This window comes from Henckelia pumila, chromosome 3 (genome assembly GCF_033568475.1).
Source record: "Henckelia pumila isolate YLH828 chromosome 3, ASM3356847v2, whole genome shotgun sequence".
Classification (NCBI taxonomy): domain Eukaryota; kingdom Viridiplantae; phylum Streptophyta; class Magnoliopsida; order Lamiales; family Gesneriaceae; genus Henckelia; species Henckelia pumila.
Window position 1 is genome coordinate 19,347,382 of NC_133122.1, and position 14,450 is coordinate 19,361,831.

Sequence of the window (14,450 nt, forward strand, 5' to 3'; positions counted from 1 at the left end):
AGAGTAAGGTATTGAGTGTCAACTCAGGTGAGTGAAGAGTTAGAAAAGTTGATGTTTAATTAGTCGTACGTGTCCAGACCTAGTTAGTATGTCCTGAATTTCGAGGACGAAATTCCATTTAAGGGAGGGAGGAATTGTAGTACCTGAAATCCAATCTACTAAATCGCATGCATTAATTTAATAAATATTATGATTATTATTTTTAGTTTAATTGATTTAAATTCTATATGTGAATTATGTTTAATTGTTTAAGTTTATGTATTTTTAAAATGATTCTATTCTGAAATTTAATCGTTTTAAATATTTAAAAGGTTCAATATTTGTTTATTTAAATAATTTTAAATGTCTAGCTTATTTATTCAAATGATTTTTTTTTATCGTGCAGCTTATTTGTTTTAAGTATTTTAAAGGTTTAAGCTTTCATATTTAAATTACTTTAATTGCTTAGTCTATTCGTTTAAATGATTTTAAATGTTTAGCTTAATTATTTTTAAGTCGTTATCTGTCTAAATCATTTTAAAGGTTTCTATGCCGTTAGTGTATTTATTTAAATGACTTTTAATTGTTTGTCTAGTTGTTTAAATCATTTTATTCGCTCTGTCTTTTAGGTAAATATTTCACTGATTGTTGTGACATCAAAATATTTAAAGTGTTGATTTTAATTGTTTGAGGCGACTGTTTAATTTTCCTTTAAAGTTCTGACTGTTCAAATATTTCAAGTATATTTATGTTAAAGTTTTTAAGTTCAGGGTTCTCCGGCTCCGACCTCGGCAGTGGTGGATTATGGCGGTTATTCCCAGACTGTACTTCTAATGTTATTATGTGTGAGTTTCGGAGGAAAAATGTTGAAGTTTGGATTTTTAGAATTTTCGGGTAACAAGAATCGCTTTTATCGCATTCTTGAGTTTATTTTCAAATTCCTCTGAAAAGCAATATTTGAGACCTAGAATACTAAATTTCCAACTTTAATTATTTTATTAGAGACTTTCAAACTTAGGGGAAAAATGCTAGCATTTGTTTTAAAAGAAAAGTTAAAAGTGCTTTTGGAGTATGACCTTTTCTAGTCAAAGTTACACATTGACTCACACACATTCACACTACTTTATACATACACATGCTTACACTAGTACACTTGGTACACATTCTTTCTTGACTCCAAAGCAAAAGAAAAGTTAAAACCCTAGCTCATCTTTTCCTCTCTTGGCCGCCCCCCCCCCCTCTCCATTCTCTTCAACATTTCGGCTCCCTCTTCTTCTTAGTTCTCCGGCCGCCGCCGGCCAGCCACCACCACTGCCGGAGCTAGGAGGTCACCGGAGGAGCTTGGTCTAGCTTTGGTTCGAAGCTTTGAGCTCCCCTCCCTTCTCCATTGATTTTCTTGGTTGTTTTGGTGAAGGCAAGTATAAGCATTTCTTGGCTCTCATTCAAGCTATTTATGCTCTTGTTCTTATTCCCTTAAATATTTTCGAAATGCTTGTTAATGTATGCATATAGGGTTCGAAATTTTGACAATTTTCAGTAGGGTTCTTGGGGGATTTTTGAAATTTGGAAGTGCTATATGTTTTAAGGAGTTGCATTTTGAATTATGATGGAAAGAATGGAGTGTTTTGATTGCATATATGATTTTCGAAATTTTCAGAAGTATGCCCTATATATATTTCGAAATTTTCATGATATTAGGGCTGTTTTGAATGTATGATTAATGCATTATGTTGTTTGGCAATTGGTTACATTGATTGAACAAGGATCAAGACACGTTTGGTGCTTGATCTTGATGATTTCGAAATTGTGGAGCGGGAGTGTGGTTGAGTGTTGCCCTAGTGCTTGGGATAAGTCCTAAGAGATGTTATTTGAGGTGTATTGTTGTTTGGTATGGAGAAAAGTTGAGGAAAGAGGGTTATGGGGTTGAATTTTTGAGTTAGAGGTAAGTTGGGTATTGTTGAGTGTGCAGGGCAGTACTGTTCACGGGGCAGGGCAGGTCTTGGCTGAGGTCTGGGCAGGGTTAGGGCTGTACCATAGTAAAGTTCATGATGTTGTGGTCATGTCGGTATAAAATGGGCTTATTTCGGATAAGTTTGGACCAAGTTATGAGTCTTTTAAGTTGAAGGTGTAGGTGCAGATTTTTCTTTGTAAAAAGGGGCTGTCCAATTTTCTTGTCTTGTCAATTAGCTCCTTTGATCATTTGATGTTACCACCTATTCCTAGGGGTAATTTGAAGTGTTTGTTAAGTGTCGGTTCAAGCGGGACAGGTTTTGGTTAAGGCATGACAAAGTTTAGGGTCTTACGGTTCTCTTGCTCGGGCTACGTCAAGTTTGAGGAAAATTGTTGAGTGAAGTGTTTCTTTTGTCTTAGGGGCAGCCACTCATCCACCTTACACCCACATTTTTGAGTTGAGTCTCATGTCTTAAAGGTTGCCTATTCGTGTGCATATGACATGTTCTTGAGTTTCATAAAGTGAAAGGAAGTTTTCTTGTTTTGCATGCTATAAAGAGGGGTGAGTCGAGTCTTAATGAATGAAAAGGAAAAGAAAGTAAATGTTTTTGAATGAAGTGATTTGTTTGTGACAAAGAGGGGTGTTGCTAGGTCGGGGGATGCCTCGGTCTACTCACCAAGAGGTTATAGAGGTTTAGGTAGGGAGCAAGAGACATCTTGTTTATCCTTGCCACATAGGGCAATGTGGGATCGGGAGTAATCTCGGTCTCCTTGCCACAGAGGGGCAATGTGGGATCGGGAGTTATCTCGGTCTCCTTGCCACAGAGGGGTTAAGTTCATCGGGAAAAATCTCGTCGTCTTGCCGGCATAGTGCACTGCAGCCATGATCATGATCGAAACAGAGGGTCACAATCCAAGGATCTGATTTCTAGAGGAAAAAGGAAAAGGAAAAGGAAAAGAAAAGAAAAGTTAAAGTTTCAAAGTTTCAGTTGACTCGTCTCACTTTTATGTCAGTCTATCAAAAATGCATGAGGTTCAGTTTAAGTTATGAAAGTTGAATGTTAGCGTGAGTTCATCAATGCATGTTACTATACTTTCTAGTTTCATGCATATTTACAGTTAAAGTTCAAAGTATACTATGTATCATAGTTTGAGTACATCATCATGTATTTTAAACCTTGTTATCAACTGTTTATGCTTGTTGAGTCTTTAGACTCACTACGCTTGTTTGATTGCAGGTGATGAGTTATATGTTGAGGTGATTGAGGGGCAGGATCCACTGGGTTGAGGCCACTGGTAGTGCGAAGCCCAATGACCGTCGCTGTTGAATGTTTAAGTTTTCCGCGTATTAACTCTGATGTGTAGTAATGATTATGAGAATTGTAGTTTTTAGCCAGGATGTGTTTTCCCTGTGCTTGTTGAAGTTTATTTCTTAGCGCACCTTATTTTGTAACCGGGAGATGGTTATTTGTCTTTGCATGTTTACGATTAGCGCACCTTATTTTGTAACCGGGAGGTGGTTACTTGTCCTTGCATGTTTATGCTTAGCGCTCTTTATTTTGTAACCGGGAGGTGGTTACTTGCCTTTGCATGTTTTTGATTAGCGCACTTTATTTTGTAACCGGGAGATGGCTACTTGTCTTTGCATGTTTATGATTAGCACACTTGAGATTATGTTGAAGGTTATTTCTTAGTTTACTTTATGTTGTAACCCGAAAGTGGTTACTTAGTCTTTGAACGTTTATGATTATTGCATTTGAGACTTTCAGTCATCGTTTCTTTCCTTTATTTGAAATGCTGACTAGGTCAAGGTGGCTTGTTTACTTTTCAAACGAGTCATGGCAATTTTTTTTTTAAAATCAGTATTTTCTTTATTATTTAATTTAAGCTTAGAGGTTAGGGTTGTTTCAGAACCAGTCCCATGCAGACCACCAACCATCAGCCGAGCCCCCTTCCCCTAGAACCCTAATCTGCGCACATGGAGGGCAGTCCGACCTTTGTGGCTTTCCTGGGCTCGTTTGGCTCGAACCACTCGAGCCATTCGAGTCCAGGCCACACCAACACCCCCTTCTAGACCCTCGGCCAGCAGCTAGATACAACCAAGAGTAGAAAACGTGAACATGAACAAACAAATCACACGGCCAAACTCGATCTCCACGATAGCCGAAGTAGTTTTCTGAAAATCTTTAAAAGTTGTGATGCATACCTCATACACACACTATAATAACCGTTAGGTACAAAAAAATTCAGAATAAAACATGCCTTTCACCGGAAACGAAGAGAAAAACGAGCGTGGGACGATTCCAGGACGATGGGGGCGATGACAACCGACTTGGACCTTCAAAAACCGAGGCTATGGTGTTCTTTCTTGTGGGAAGCCGATGAAGATGATGAATGGAAGGGAGGGAGGCGGCTAAGAGGGGTAATCGGTTAAGGGTTTGGGGTAGATTAGGTTAGAGTTTTTATTTTAATAAAAATAGGTTTTTAGGATAATTAAAATATATAAATAAGGGTTTTTAAATTCAAAATATATAACTTAAAACTCTAACTAACAATTAAAATCTGATAATAAATTTAACAATCCCGAAATACATAATTAAGGGAATTTTAAAAATACTAAAAAGTTAATATTTTGGCTTATTTTGAATAAAAATGGACTCCTAAAATTATATAAAATTAAATACTAAAAATTTTGAGATAATAAAACTCAAAATAATATTTTAGGGCTCTAAAAAGGCTCATGAAATTAATTGGCTAGAAAGTTGTCATCTCGTCCGTCCACGGTCCCGTCTACGCGATAAAATAATTAAAATACTAAAAATCATAAAAATCACTAATTATGGGTTAAATACTTAAAAATAATAAATTAAATCATGCACAAATAATTCACATAATTATTTAACCCATAAATCTAAAATTTAAATAATTAAATATCCTAATTATGCATGCGGATTTACATATTTGAAATACCGGGTGTTACAAATTACATGCCTAAGTTCTATTTAGTAGGTGATCCAGGTAAAGGTCACTACATTTATGGTATCAGAGCATGTAAAGTATTCTTGGGATTTAGATTCTACATAAGATAACTGTTAGGTTAATTTTGTAGATGGCAGATCATGATGACCAGAGTTCTCATGGCAGTATTGGTGGGCGTTGGGGTGATGCCGACCGGGAGCCTCGTCGAAAACTCTGCCATCGTCATCGAGATGAGGACCGTTTCAGTGTACGTCGATTCTTGCAGATGGGGCCTAAGCCCTTGGTTGGAGGTGAGTCTCCGGAGGATGCGGAGAACTGGTTAGACCGCATGGAGACGACTTTTCAGACTTTCCAATGCACCGAGGAGCAGAAGATGGAGACCCTTGGTTATCTTCTGGATGGACGTGCGCGCAGGTAGTGGAGGTTTACTTCTGCACCTTTTGTTGCGGCGAGAGGAGTGGCCACCCGGACCGAGTTTCGCACAGCTTTTCAGAAGCTGTATTTTCCTCCTGCACTCCGTCAGTCGAAGGCAGGCGAGCTACTGAGTCTGCGACATGGAGCCATGTCTATTGATGAGTATCAGCAGAAGTTCTTTGATCTGCTATCCTATTGCCCCGAGATTGCTGACAGCTCTGGAATGAAGTATAATCTGTTCCTTTAGGGCCTTAACCTTGAGATCCACGAGCGTGTGGCGGTCGACGACGACATGTCCTACGAGGGTTTGGTGAGCCATTGTCACCAGGTGGAGGACAGCATTCGGCGGAACAGGTCTTTCTCTCAATCGAGACCTGCTAGTTCTTTGGGTCCCCGTGCCCAATCTTTCAAGAAGTCTGGATCTACTTCTTCTTCCTCTGGCTCTGCTGGTGTTGTCCGTTTCGGTAAGAAGGACAAGTGTGATCACTGTGGGAAGAACCATCCAACCGACCGTTGACGTAGAGCTTCTGGAGCTTGTTTCCGTTGTGGAGAGACTGGTCATATCCGGAGGGATTGTCCACTATCTGGGGGAGGCGGTTCTGGTTCTGGTTCAGGATCTGGTTCTCAGGCCACCGTTCAGCAGAGGTCGCAGGGACAGCTTGCTGGGAGTTCTCATTTGAGGCCACGAACTTCTGGCCACGTGTTTGCCCTGAGACATGATCAGGCAGTGGAGGAGAATGAGAGAAAATCATCGCAGGTACATTTCTGCTTTATGGTATACCTGATCTTGTACTTATTGACACTGGTGCATCTCATTCCTTCATTTCTGCACATTTTGTTAAGAGGCATAAGTTACCATGCATTGCACTAGACGTAGTGATGTCTGTTTCTACTCCGACGGGCCAATCTGCTTTGGCTAAGCGTCTAGTGATGGGTTGCCCTTTAGAGTTCGAGGGGAACATTCTGTTAGCGAATCTCATGGTTCTTGCGATGGACGACTTTGATTGCATTTTGGGAATAGATATGTTGACTACCTATCGAGCTTCAGTGGACTGCTACCAGAGATTAGTACGCTTTCATCCGGAGGGGAGTGATAGCTAGTTTTTCTATGGAGAGGGAGCGCGACCCCCGATGCCTTTGGTATCAGCTTTGAGAGCCTGTAGAGCTCTAGAGTCTGGCGGGGAAGGCTACCTTATCTATGCAGTTGATTTATCCGCTGAGAGCGTTGGGATAGAGAGCATTCCGGTCGTGGATGAATTTCCAGATGTATTTCCTGATGAGATTCCGGGTTTTCCTCCTGTTAGGGAAGTCGAGTTTGGCATAGATTTGATGCCGGGTACTTCGCCTATTTCTCGAGCACCGTATTGTCTGGCTCCGTCAGAGATGCGTGAGTTGAAGAATCAGCTACAAGATCTTTTGTGAAGAAGAAGGATGGGTCTATGCGACTGTGCATTGACTATCGGCAGCTGAATCGAGTCACTGTGAAGAACAAGTATCCTTTGCTTCGTATTGATGACTTTTTTGATCAGCTGCAGGGCACTTCAGCTTACTCCAATATTGAATTGAGGTCTGGGTATCATCAATTGAGAGTTCGAGATCAAGATGTAGCCAAGACTGCATTCCGTACTCGCTATGGGCATTACGAGTTTCTAGTGATGCCATTTGGTTTGACTAATGCGCCGGCTATATTCATGGACCTGATGAACCGTGTCTTCAGAGAGTATTTGGACAAGTTTGTCGTGGTCTTCATTGACGACATCTTAGTGTATTCGCTTAATATGAAAGAGCATGTTTCTCAATTGCGGTTGGTACTGCAGACTCTTCGAGATGAGCAGTTATACGCCAAGCTGAGCAAGTGTGAGTTCTGGATGGATCGAGTGGTCTTTCTTGGCCATATAATATCTAGGGAGGGGATTTCTGTTGATCCAAGCAAGATTGAGGCGGTGCTTAATTGGTCGCGTCCGACGACAGTTGCTGAGATCCGTAGTTTTCTGGGTCTAGAAGGATATTATCGTCGCTTCATTCTGAACTTCTCTCAGCTAGCTCGACCTTTGACGCATCTTACCCGCAAGGGTATGGATTTCGAGTGGTCCTCCGAGTGTGAGGAGAACTTCTGTGAGCTTCGACGGCGGTTGACTTCTGCGCCGGTGTTGGCATTACCGTCAGGATTTGGAGGGTATGTGGTGTACACTGATGCTTCTCTTCAGGGGTTAGGTTGTGTCCTGACTCAGAATGGGCATGTGATCGCATACGCTTCTAGACAACTGAAGCTTCACGAGGACAACTACCCAGTTCATGATTTGGAATTGGCAGCCATTGTGTTCGCTTTGAAGATCTGGCGTCATTATCTGTATGGCGAGAAATTTGAGATCTTCACCGACCATAAGAGTCTCAAGTATTTGTTCACTCAGGCGGAGTTGAATATGAGGCAGAGACGTTGGATGGACTTGCTTAAGGACTATGATTGCGAGATTAAGTACCAACCGGGAGCTGCTAATCTCACCGCTGATGCATTGAGTCGCAAGGTGCGACTATCCGCACTTCAGACTTGTTCGATGTCTAGTGCGATCAGTGACTGTTGTACTTCAGGATATACTTTCAAGCATAAGAAAGGTATGCAGAGTATCCAGATGTTTGCGATATTATCTGAGCCAGCTTTGTATTCGCGGATTCGAGATGCTCAGATGTCTGATTCGAAGACCCAGCGTTTAGCTCATCTAGCTAACGAGGGTAACTCGTCTGAATTTCATTATCAGTCAGATGGCTTTCTGTGTTTGTCCGGTAGGCTTGTGATTCCGCAGGATGTAGAGTTGCGAGAGGAGATTTTGTCTCAGGCGCATCGCACTAAGTTGAGTATTCATCCTGGGAGCAACAAGATGTACAAGGATCTACGTACTCATTTCTGGTGGAAGGGAATGAAACGCAGTGTTTATCAGTTTGTTTTGAGATGTTTGGTGTATCAACAGGTCAAGGCAGAGCACCGACGACCTGGAGGATTGCTTCACAGTCTGCCTATTTCTGAATGGAAATGAGAGTTTATCACAATGGACTTTGTGACCCATTTGCCAGTATCCCCGAGGAACTGTGATGCTATCTGGGTTGTGGTGGACCGACTCACCAATTCAGCGCATTTCATTGCCTATAGCCGGGAGTACAATGTGGATCGTATGGCTCGGTTATACATTCAGGAGATCGTTCAACTTCATGGAGTGCCCGTGAGCATTGTCAGCGATCGGGACCCCAGGTTTCCTTCTAGATTCTGGGGGAGTGTTCATCGTGCGATGGATACTACTCTCAGTTTGAGTACTGCCTATCATCCGAAGACTGATGGTCAGTCAGAGCGCACTATCCGTACTTTGGAGGATATGCTTAGAGCATGCGTCATGGATTTTGGTTCAGCCTGGCAGGATCATTTGCCATTGATCGAGTTCGCGTACAACAACAGCTATCATACTAGTATTGGGATGGCACCTTTTGAGGCGTTGTACGGGCGACGTTGTCGTACTCCACTCATCTGGGAAGAAGTGGGGGAGAGACAGGCTGAGGGACCGGAGTTTATCCAGCAGGCGGTAGACATTGTTGATCAGATCAAAAAACGGATTAAGACTGCACAGGATCGTCAGGCCAGCTATGCTAATACCAAGCGTAGGCCTTTGCAGTTCGATGTCGGGGAGAAAGTGTTTCTGAGAGTGTCACCTTTTTGCAAAATTCTTATATTTGGCCTTAAGGGCAAGTTGTCTCCCAGGTTTATCGGTCCGTTTGAGATTTTGGAAAGCATTGGCGATTTGGCTTATCGACTAGCTTTGCCACCGCATCTTTCCAGTATTCACGACGTGTTCCACGTATCTCTGTTGCGACGGTATGTGGCGGATGAGTCTCATATTCTGCAGCGGTATGAGGTTCAGGTGAGCAAGGATTTGACCTATGTTGAGAAACCTATTCGTATCCTGGATCATAAGGATAAGGTTTTGCGGAACAAAGTCATTCCTCTGGTTTTAGTTCAGTGGCAGCGCCGAGGCACTGAGAAAGCTACTTGGGAGCTTGAGGACAGGATGCGTGAAGACCATCCTAAGTTGTTTTGATTTCATTCTTAAAGTTGTATTCAGTTGCAAACTCTGTAAACGTTTGATTTGAATAAAGAATGTTTCTGATTTCTGTATTACATTCGGTACTTAAGATCTGATTTCGAGGACGAAATATCTTAAGTGGGGGAGAATGTAGTAGCCCGTAACCAAAATCAGTAATTAAGGGATTTATCAACGCTAATTAAATAGATTGGGTATCGGACGGATCGGAAGCTCCGATGCAGGATCGGAAGCTCCGATGGTATTACGTCAGGCATGACGTGTGGCAGGATCGAAAGCTCCGATCACCCCTATCCGAAGTCAACCAGTGATAGTTTGACACATGGCAGATAACGATGTTCGGAAGCTCCGATGGTAGGATCGACCGTTTCGATCGAAGATCGGAAGTTCCGATCGAGGATCGGAGGTTCCGATCGATGTCTATAAATAGAAGGCCGATGCTTCACTTTCATTTGCCAATTCCAAGAATCCCTCTCTATTCCAGGAATATTTGAGTAGTTCTAGTCTTCATAGGCTTGACCCGGGGGTTGGCAATGCGTTCGATAGTCGTAGCGGAGTTGTGCTCAAGTTCTGGAGGCATCGACATCAAAAGGCTAACGACGGACGAAGGTATAGCTTTTGCTTCCTAAAAATATTTAGGAGTATGCTTTAGCTTAGTTAAGGCTTTTAGAGCGCTATATTGATAGTAGTATCATTTGGCAGTGTAGAGCAGACTATAGGCGTGGACCTAGAGTTGGTAGAGCTTGCACTGATTTGAGGTACGAAAGTACTGTTCGAGATATCCTGACTGACTGTGTGGTTTATATGTCATTGATTTATGCTGCATTCATTTGCATACTGAGCTATCTCCTTCGAGATGTCTATTAGTAGGGTTGTACCCTATCCTGTTAGTGGATGAACTTCCATGGCTTTGGGTCCGGTAAATCCACTGATATTATGGTATGGGAGCCACCTCCTAAAGCGACGGCACTGCATGCTACATACCAGGGCTCGGTCTGTCTTTGTATCTGATCCTTGACCTCGAGTTATAGGGAGTTCACTTTGCATGCATGTATACTCATACTCTCGTACTGAGCGTTTTATGCTCACGTCTCGTACTCTGTGTTTCTGGACACCCTATTCCATGGGGCAGGTTTGCGATTGGATGAGGCGGGTGGATCCAAGAGGGGCTAGGCAGTGGTTGGTCAGCTGGAGCTTCGCCTAGGTTTTATTCTGTTGTTATTTGGAATAATACAGCTGTTCGATATGTTGTATAATATTTGGGTATTTACAGATTCCTTGCCTTGGGATTGTACATTGTTTATGGTTTACGCAGTTTTATTCTGATATCCATTTAATTAAGTTAATTGCATGCCTAAGTTCTGTTTAGTAGGTGATTCAGGTAAGGGTCACTACACTTTGTGTCATTTATATTGGTCCGGTACTCATACAGCAGTTCACAGGGGAGAGGAGTTCTTATCTTGAAGGATATTAACTTGTGGGTATCCTACTGGTTGCGAAGTTCTTGAAAGTTTTGAGTTCTCACCAATTTCACTTCCATACCCAAATCTTGGTATGCTTATTCGATCAACACTTATTACTTCTTTATTCAAGAAGGGATTAAGGCTATCAGGTTCCGCAATACAAGCACATGGGGTTGGTCAAATTGTAAACTACATGGCTGTGGATGCTCAACAACTCTCGGATATGATGTTGCAGCTTCACTTTTTGTGGCTAATGCCATTACAGATTACTGTGGCTATAGTTATACTTTATCAATACTTAGGTCCTGCCAAATTTGCTGAACTCTTGGGACAGGCATTGATCATGCTATTTGTCTTATTTTGTACCAAGAAGAACAATGGCTACCAGTTTAACATAATGAAGAATCGTGATTCGAGAATGAAAGCAACTAATGAGATGCACAATTGCGCGTAGCAAATTCAATACCACTTTCACAATTTCAAAACCAATCCACTGTGGGAAATCAAGAACCAATATATACATATAGCACAATAAATAAACAACATGAGAGAAAATGACCAGTGCAATGGCAAAACAAGGTTGAAAGTAAAGTCAACTCCAAATAATGAAATAAAATGTAAACAAATCCTTTCGAATGGCTCTTTTTAAATGAACGAGAACACCTGCCATCTTCTTTTAACGAAATCTCCAATGAACTAAGGCTAAAACTAATGAGGTACACTGATACACAACTAAATAAATAATACAGTGAACAATTTCCAACTAACTTTGACGAGAATGCTTAGAGTACACAAATATTTTACAGAAACAATGTAAATGAGTGAAGGATGCTTGGAATTTGACAGGAAAAACAAAGATGCAGCTGAACGTTGGAACTAGAAATATATATCTACCATATGCTGAACTAATTCGATCACTCGTTTTCAGGTGAATTGATGACAATAGAAGATTAGCAGAAAGTAATGGGTCCATATTGCTTAGAATAAAAATACATACACTGAGCCGTGTCAACTCCCCATGATTTGCAAGGCGTAAATCCAGCCCCTACAGATTTTACGCCCAGCCCCTACAGCTCCTCGTGAGTTTAAACAGATCGAGCAAGCCGCCATTTTCTCCCCCTCGTCGCCCAAGTTTAAACAGAGCAAGGTAGATCTGAAGTCTTCGCAAGCTCTTCAACTACAAGAACAGAAACAATCAATGAATGATGGAAAAATCAGAAGAAGACGGAGAAATCGCCATTAACGGTTTGTCAAATTGGAATCGAAAGAGCTCAACAAGAAAGGGAATCGCGATGGAAGGGCTTGGGGATTTAGGGTTAATCTTTCAGACGTTTAAAGAGGGACGCGATGAAGGGTTTGGAAATTTTTGGGTTTTTTATGTTAAGGCAAAAAACATAAGTAATTTCAATTTTTATTTATTATTTAATATTAAAAAAATTGGTTTATCTACAACACTTTTTAAAAAGTGTTGTAGTACATATAAAAAATAACGCTCTAAGACAACGCTTTTTAAAGCGTTGTCTTAGATCTAAAAAAACGCTTAAAGACAACGCTTTTTAAAAAAAGCGTTGTCTTTTATAAATTTTAAAAAAATAACGACAACGCTTTTCCTTAAAAGCGTTGTAATTTAAAAAAAGACAACGCTTTTTACCAAAAGCGTTGTCTTTTAAGTGTTGCGTTTGAACATTTTTGTTGTAGTGAGAATTTGCTGATAATAGGCTTCGTTTGAAATCTTCAATTGAGGCGACTAGATGGCTTGCATTTCAAGGATGTTCTTTCAGAGGTCATGATGAGTCCATAACATCAACGAACCGTGGAAATTTTTTGGAACTGTTGAGTTTTATAGCCTCTTACAATGACAAAGTTGCAGAAGTTTTGGACAAAGCTCCATGAAATGCATCATATACATCACCAACAACACAAAAACAATTTTTGCAAGTCTTGGCAACTAAAGTCAAGAATGTCATTCGAGACGAAATTGGTGATGCAAAATTTTGTATCATCGTTGATGAAGCTCGAGATGAATCTAAAAAAGAGCAAATGTCAATTGTCTTGAGATTTGTAGACAAAGATGGTTATGTGCAAGAGCGTTTTTTTGGACTTGTTCATGTTAAAGACACTGTTGCATCAACATTTAAAGAAGGTATTTTTTTTGTCCTATCTCGTCATACACTTGACGTTCAAAATATTCGAGGGCAAGGTTATGATGGTGCAAGTAACATGCGTGGTGAATGGAATGAATTGAAAGCTTTAATTTTAAGTGAATGTCCTTACGCTTACAATTGGCACTAGTTGCTGCGTCGAAGGAAGTTATCCCAGTCCACCATTTTTTTTTTACTAAGTTAAGCTCTATTATCAATGTTGTTGGTGCCTCGTGTAAGCATAATGACCAATTAAAAGCAGCTCATGCATCAAATATTGCTCATTTACTCAATATTAAAGAGCTTGAGAGTGGAAAATGACTTAATCAAATTGGTTCTTTACAAAGAGCAGGTGATACACGTTAGAGTTCTCATTTGAAATCTATATCTAGTTTGATAAAGATGTTCAGTGCAACATGTGAAGTTTTATTGAATATCATTGAGGATGAAAATAAACCTGCTCAACGTGGAGATGCCGATGCAGCTTATGAGATGTTAACTTCTTTTGATTTTTTTTTATTTTGCATCTATTGAGGAAGATTTTGGAGATTTCTAATTTACTTTGTCAAGCTTTGCAACTTCAGTCTCGAGACATTTTGAATGCAATGCATCTTGTTTCGTCTACTAAGTTGCTTATTCAGAATTTGAGAGATGATAGATGTGATGAATTGGTTGCAAATGTGAAATCTTTCTGTGAAGAAGTTAGTATATCTATGTCGGATTTCAGTGCCCAATATATTGCAAGAAGAGGAAGAGCTCTCCATCAACAAGATGAAATTACAGCAGAGCATCATTTCAAAGTTGATATTTTTAATGTTGTTATAGACTCTCAATTGCAGGAATTGAACAACAAATTCAATGACAACACAATAGAGTTGATTATTCTTAGCTCAGCATTAGATCCAAGAGAAATGCACAATGCATTCAGAATTGATGATATTTGCAGACTGGTACAAAAGTTTTACCCAAAAGACTTTGCAGAGCACGAGATGTTACAATTAAGAATTCAATTTGAGCATTTTGATCATGTGCGACAACTTTTTGATTTTAGAATATTGACAACTATGACTGATTTATGCCAATGGATGGTGAAAACTAGAAAGTCGGAAATTTTTTCGCTTGTGTTTAGAGTCGTAACACTTATTCTCACGCTTCCAGTTTCTACGACTACCACATAGTGATCTTTTTTTGCAATGAATACAGTAAAGACTACACTTCGTAATAAGATGGATGATGAATTTTTTAATGATTGTTTGCTAATGTATATGGAGAAGCAAATTGCTAAACAGTTTAGTATAGATTCAATTATAGATGATTTTCATGATATGTAAGAGAGACGTTCTAAATTCTAATAGATTAGGGAGTAATGATGTATTTTGGAATCTTTGATCATGGATATGATGCAAATATGATATATTTAAATTTTATTGTTATATATA

At 40.2% G+C, this 14,450-nt stretch overlaps 1 protein-coding gene across 1 annotated transcript; it reads left to right on the top strand.

Annotated features, from left to right (window-relative positions):
- The first annotated feature begins 12,910 nt into the window (after positions 1-12,910).
- Positions 12,911-14,083, top strand: LOC140888190 (uncharacterized). Its single transcript, XM_073295876.1, has 3 exons — positions 12,911-13,013; positions 13,582-13,961; positions 14,063-14,083. Exons 1-3 carry the CDS (start codon positions 12,911-12,913, stop codon positions 14,081-14,083), a joined length of 504 nt encoding a protein of 167 aa, XP_073151977.1.
- Positions 14,084-14,450: the final 367 nt, after the last annotated feature.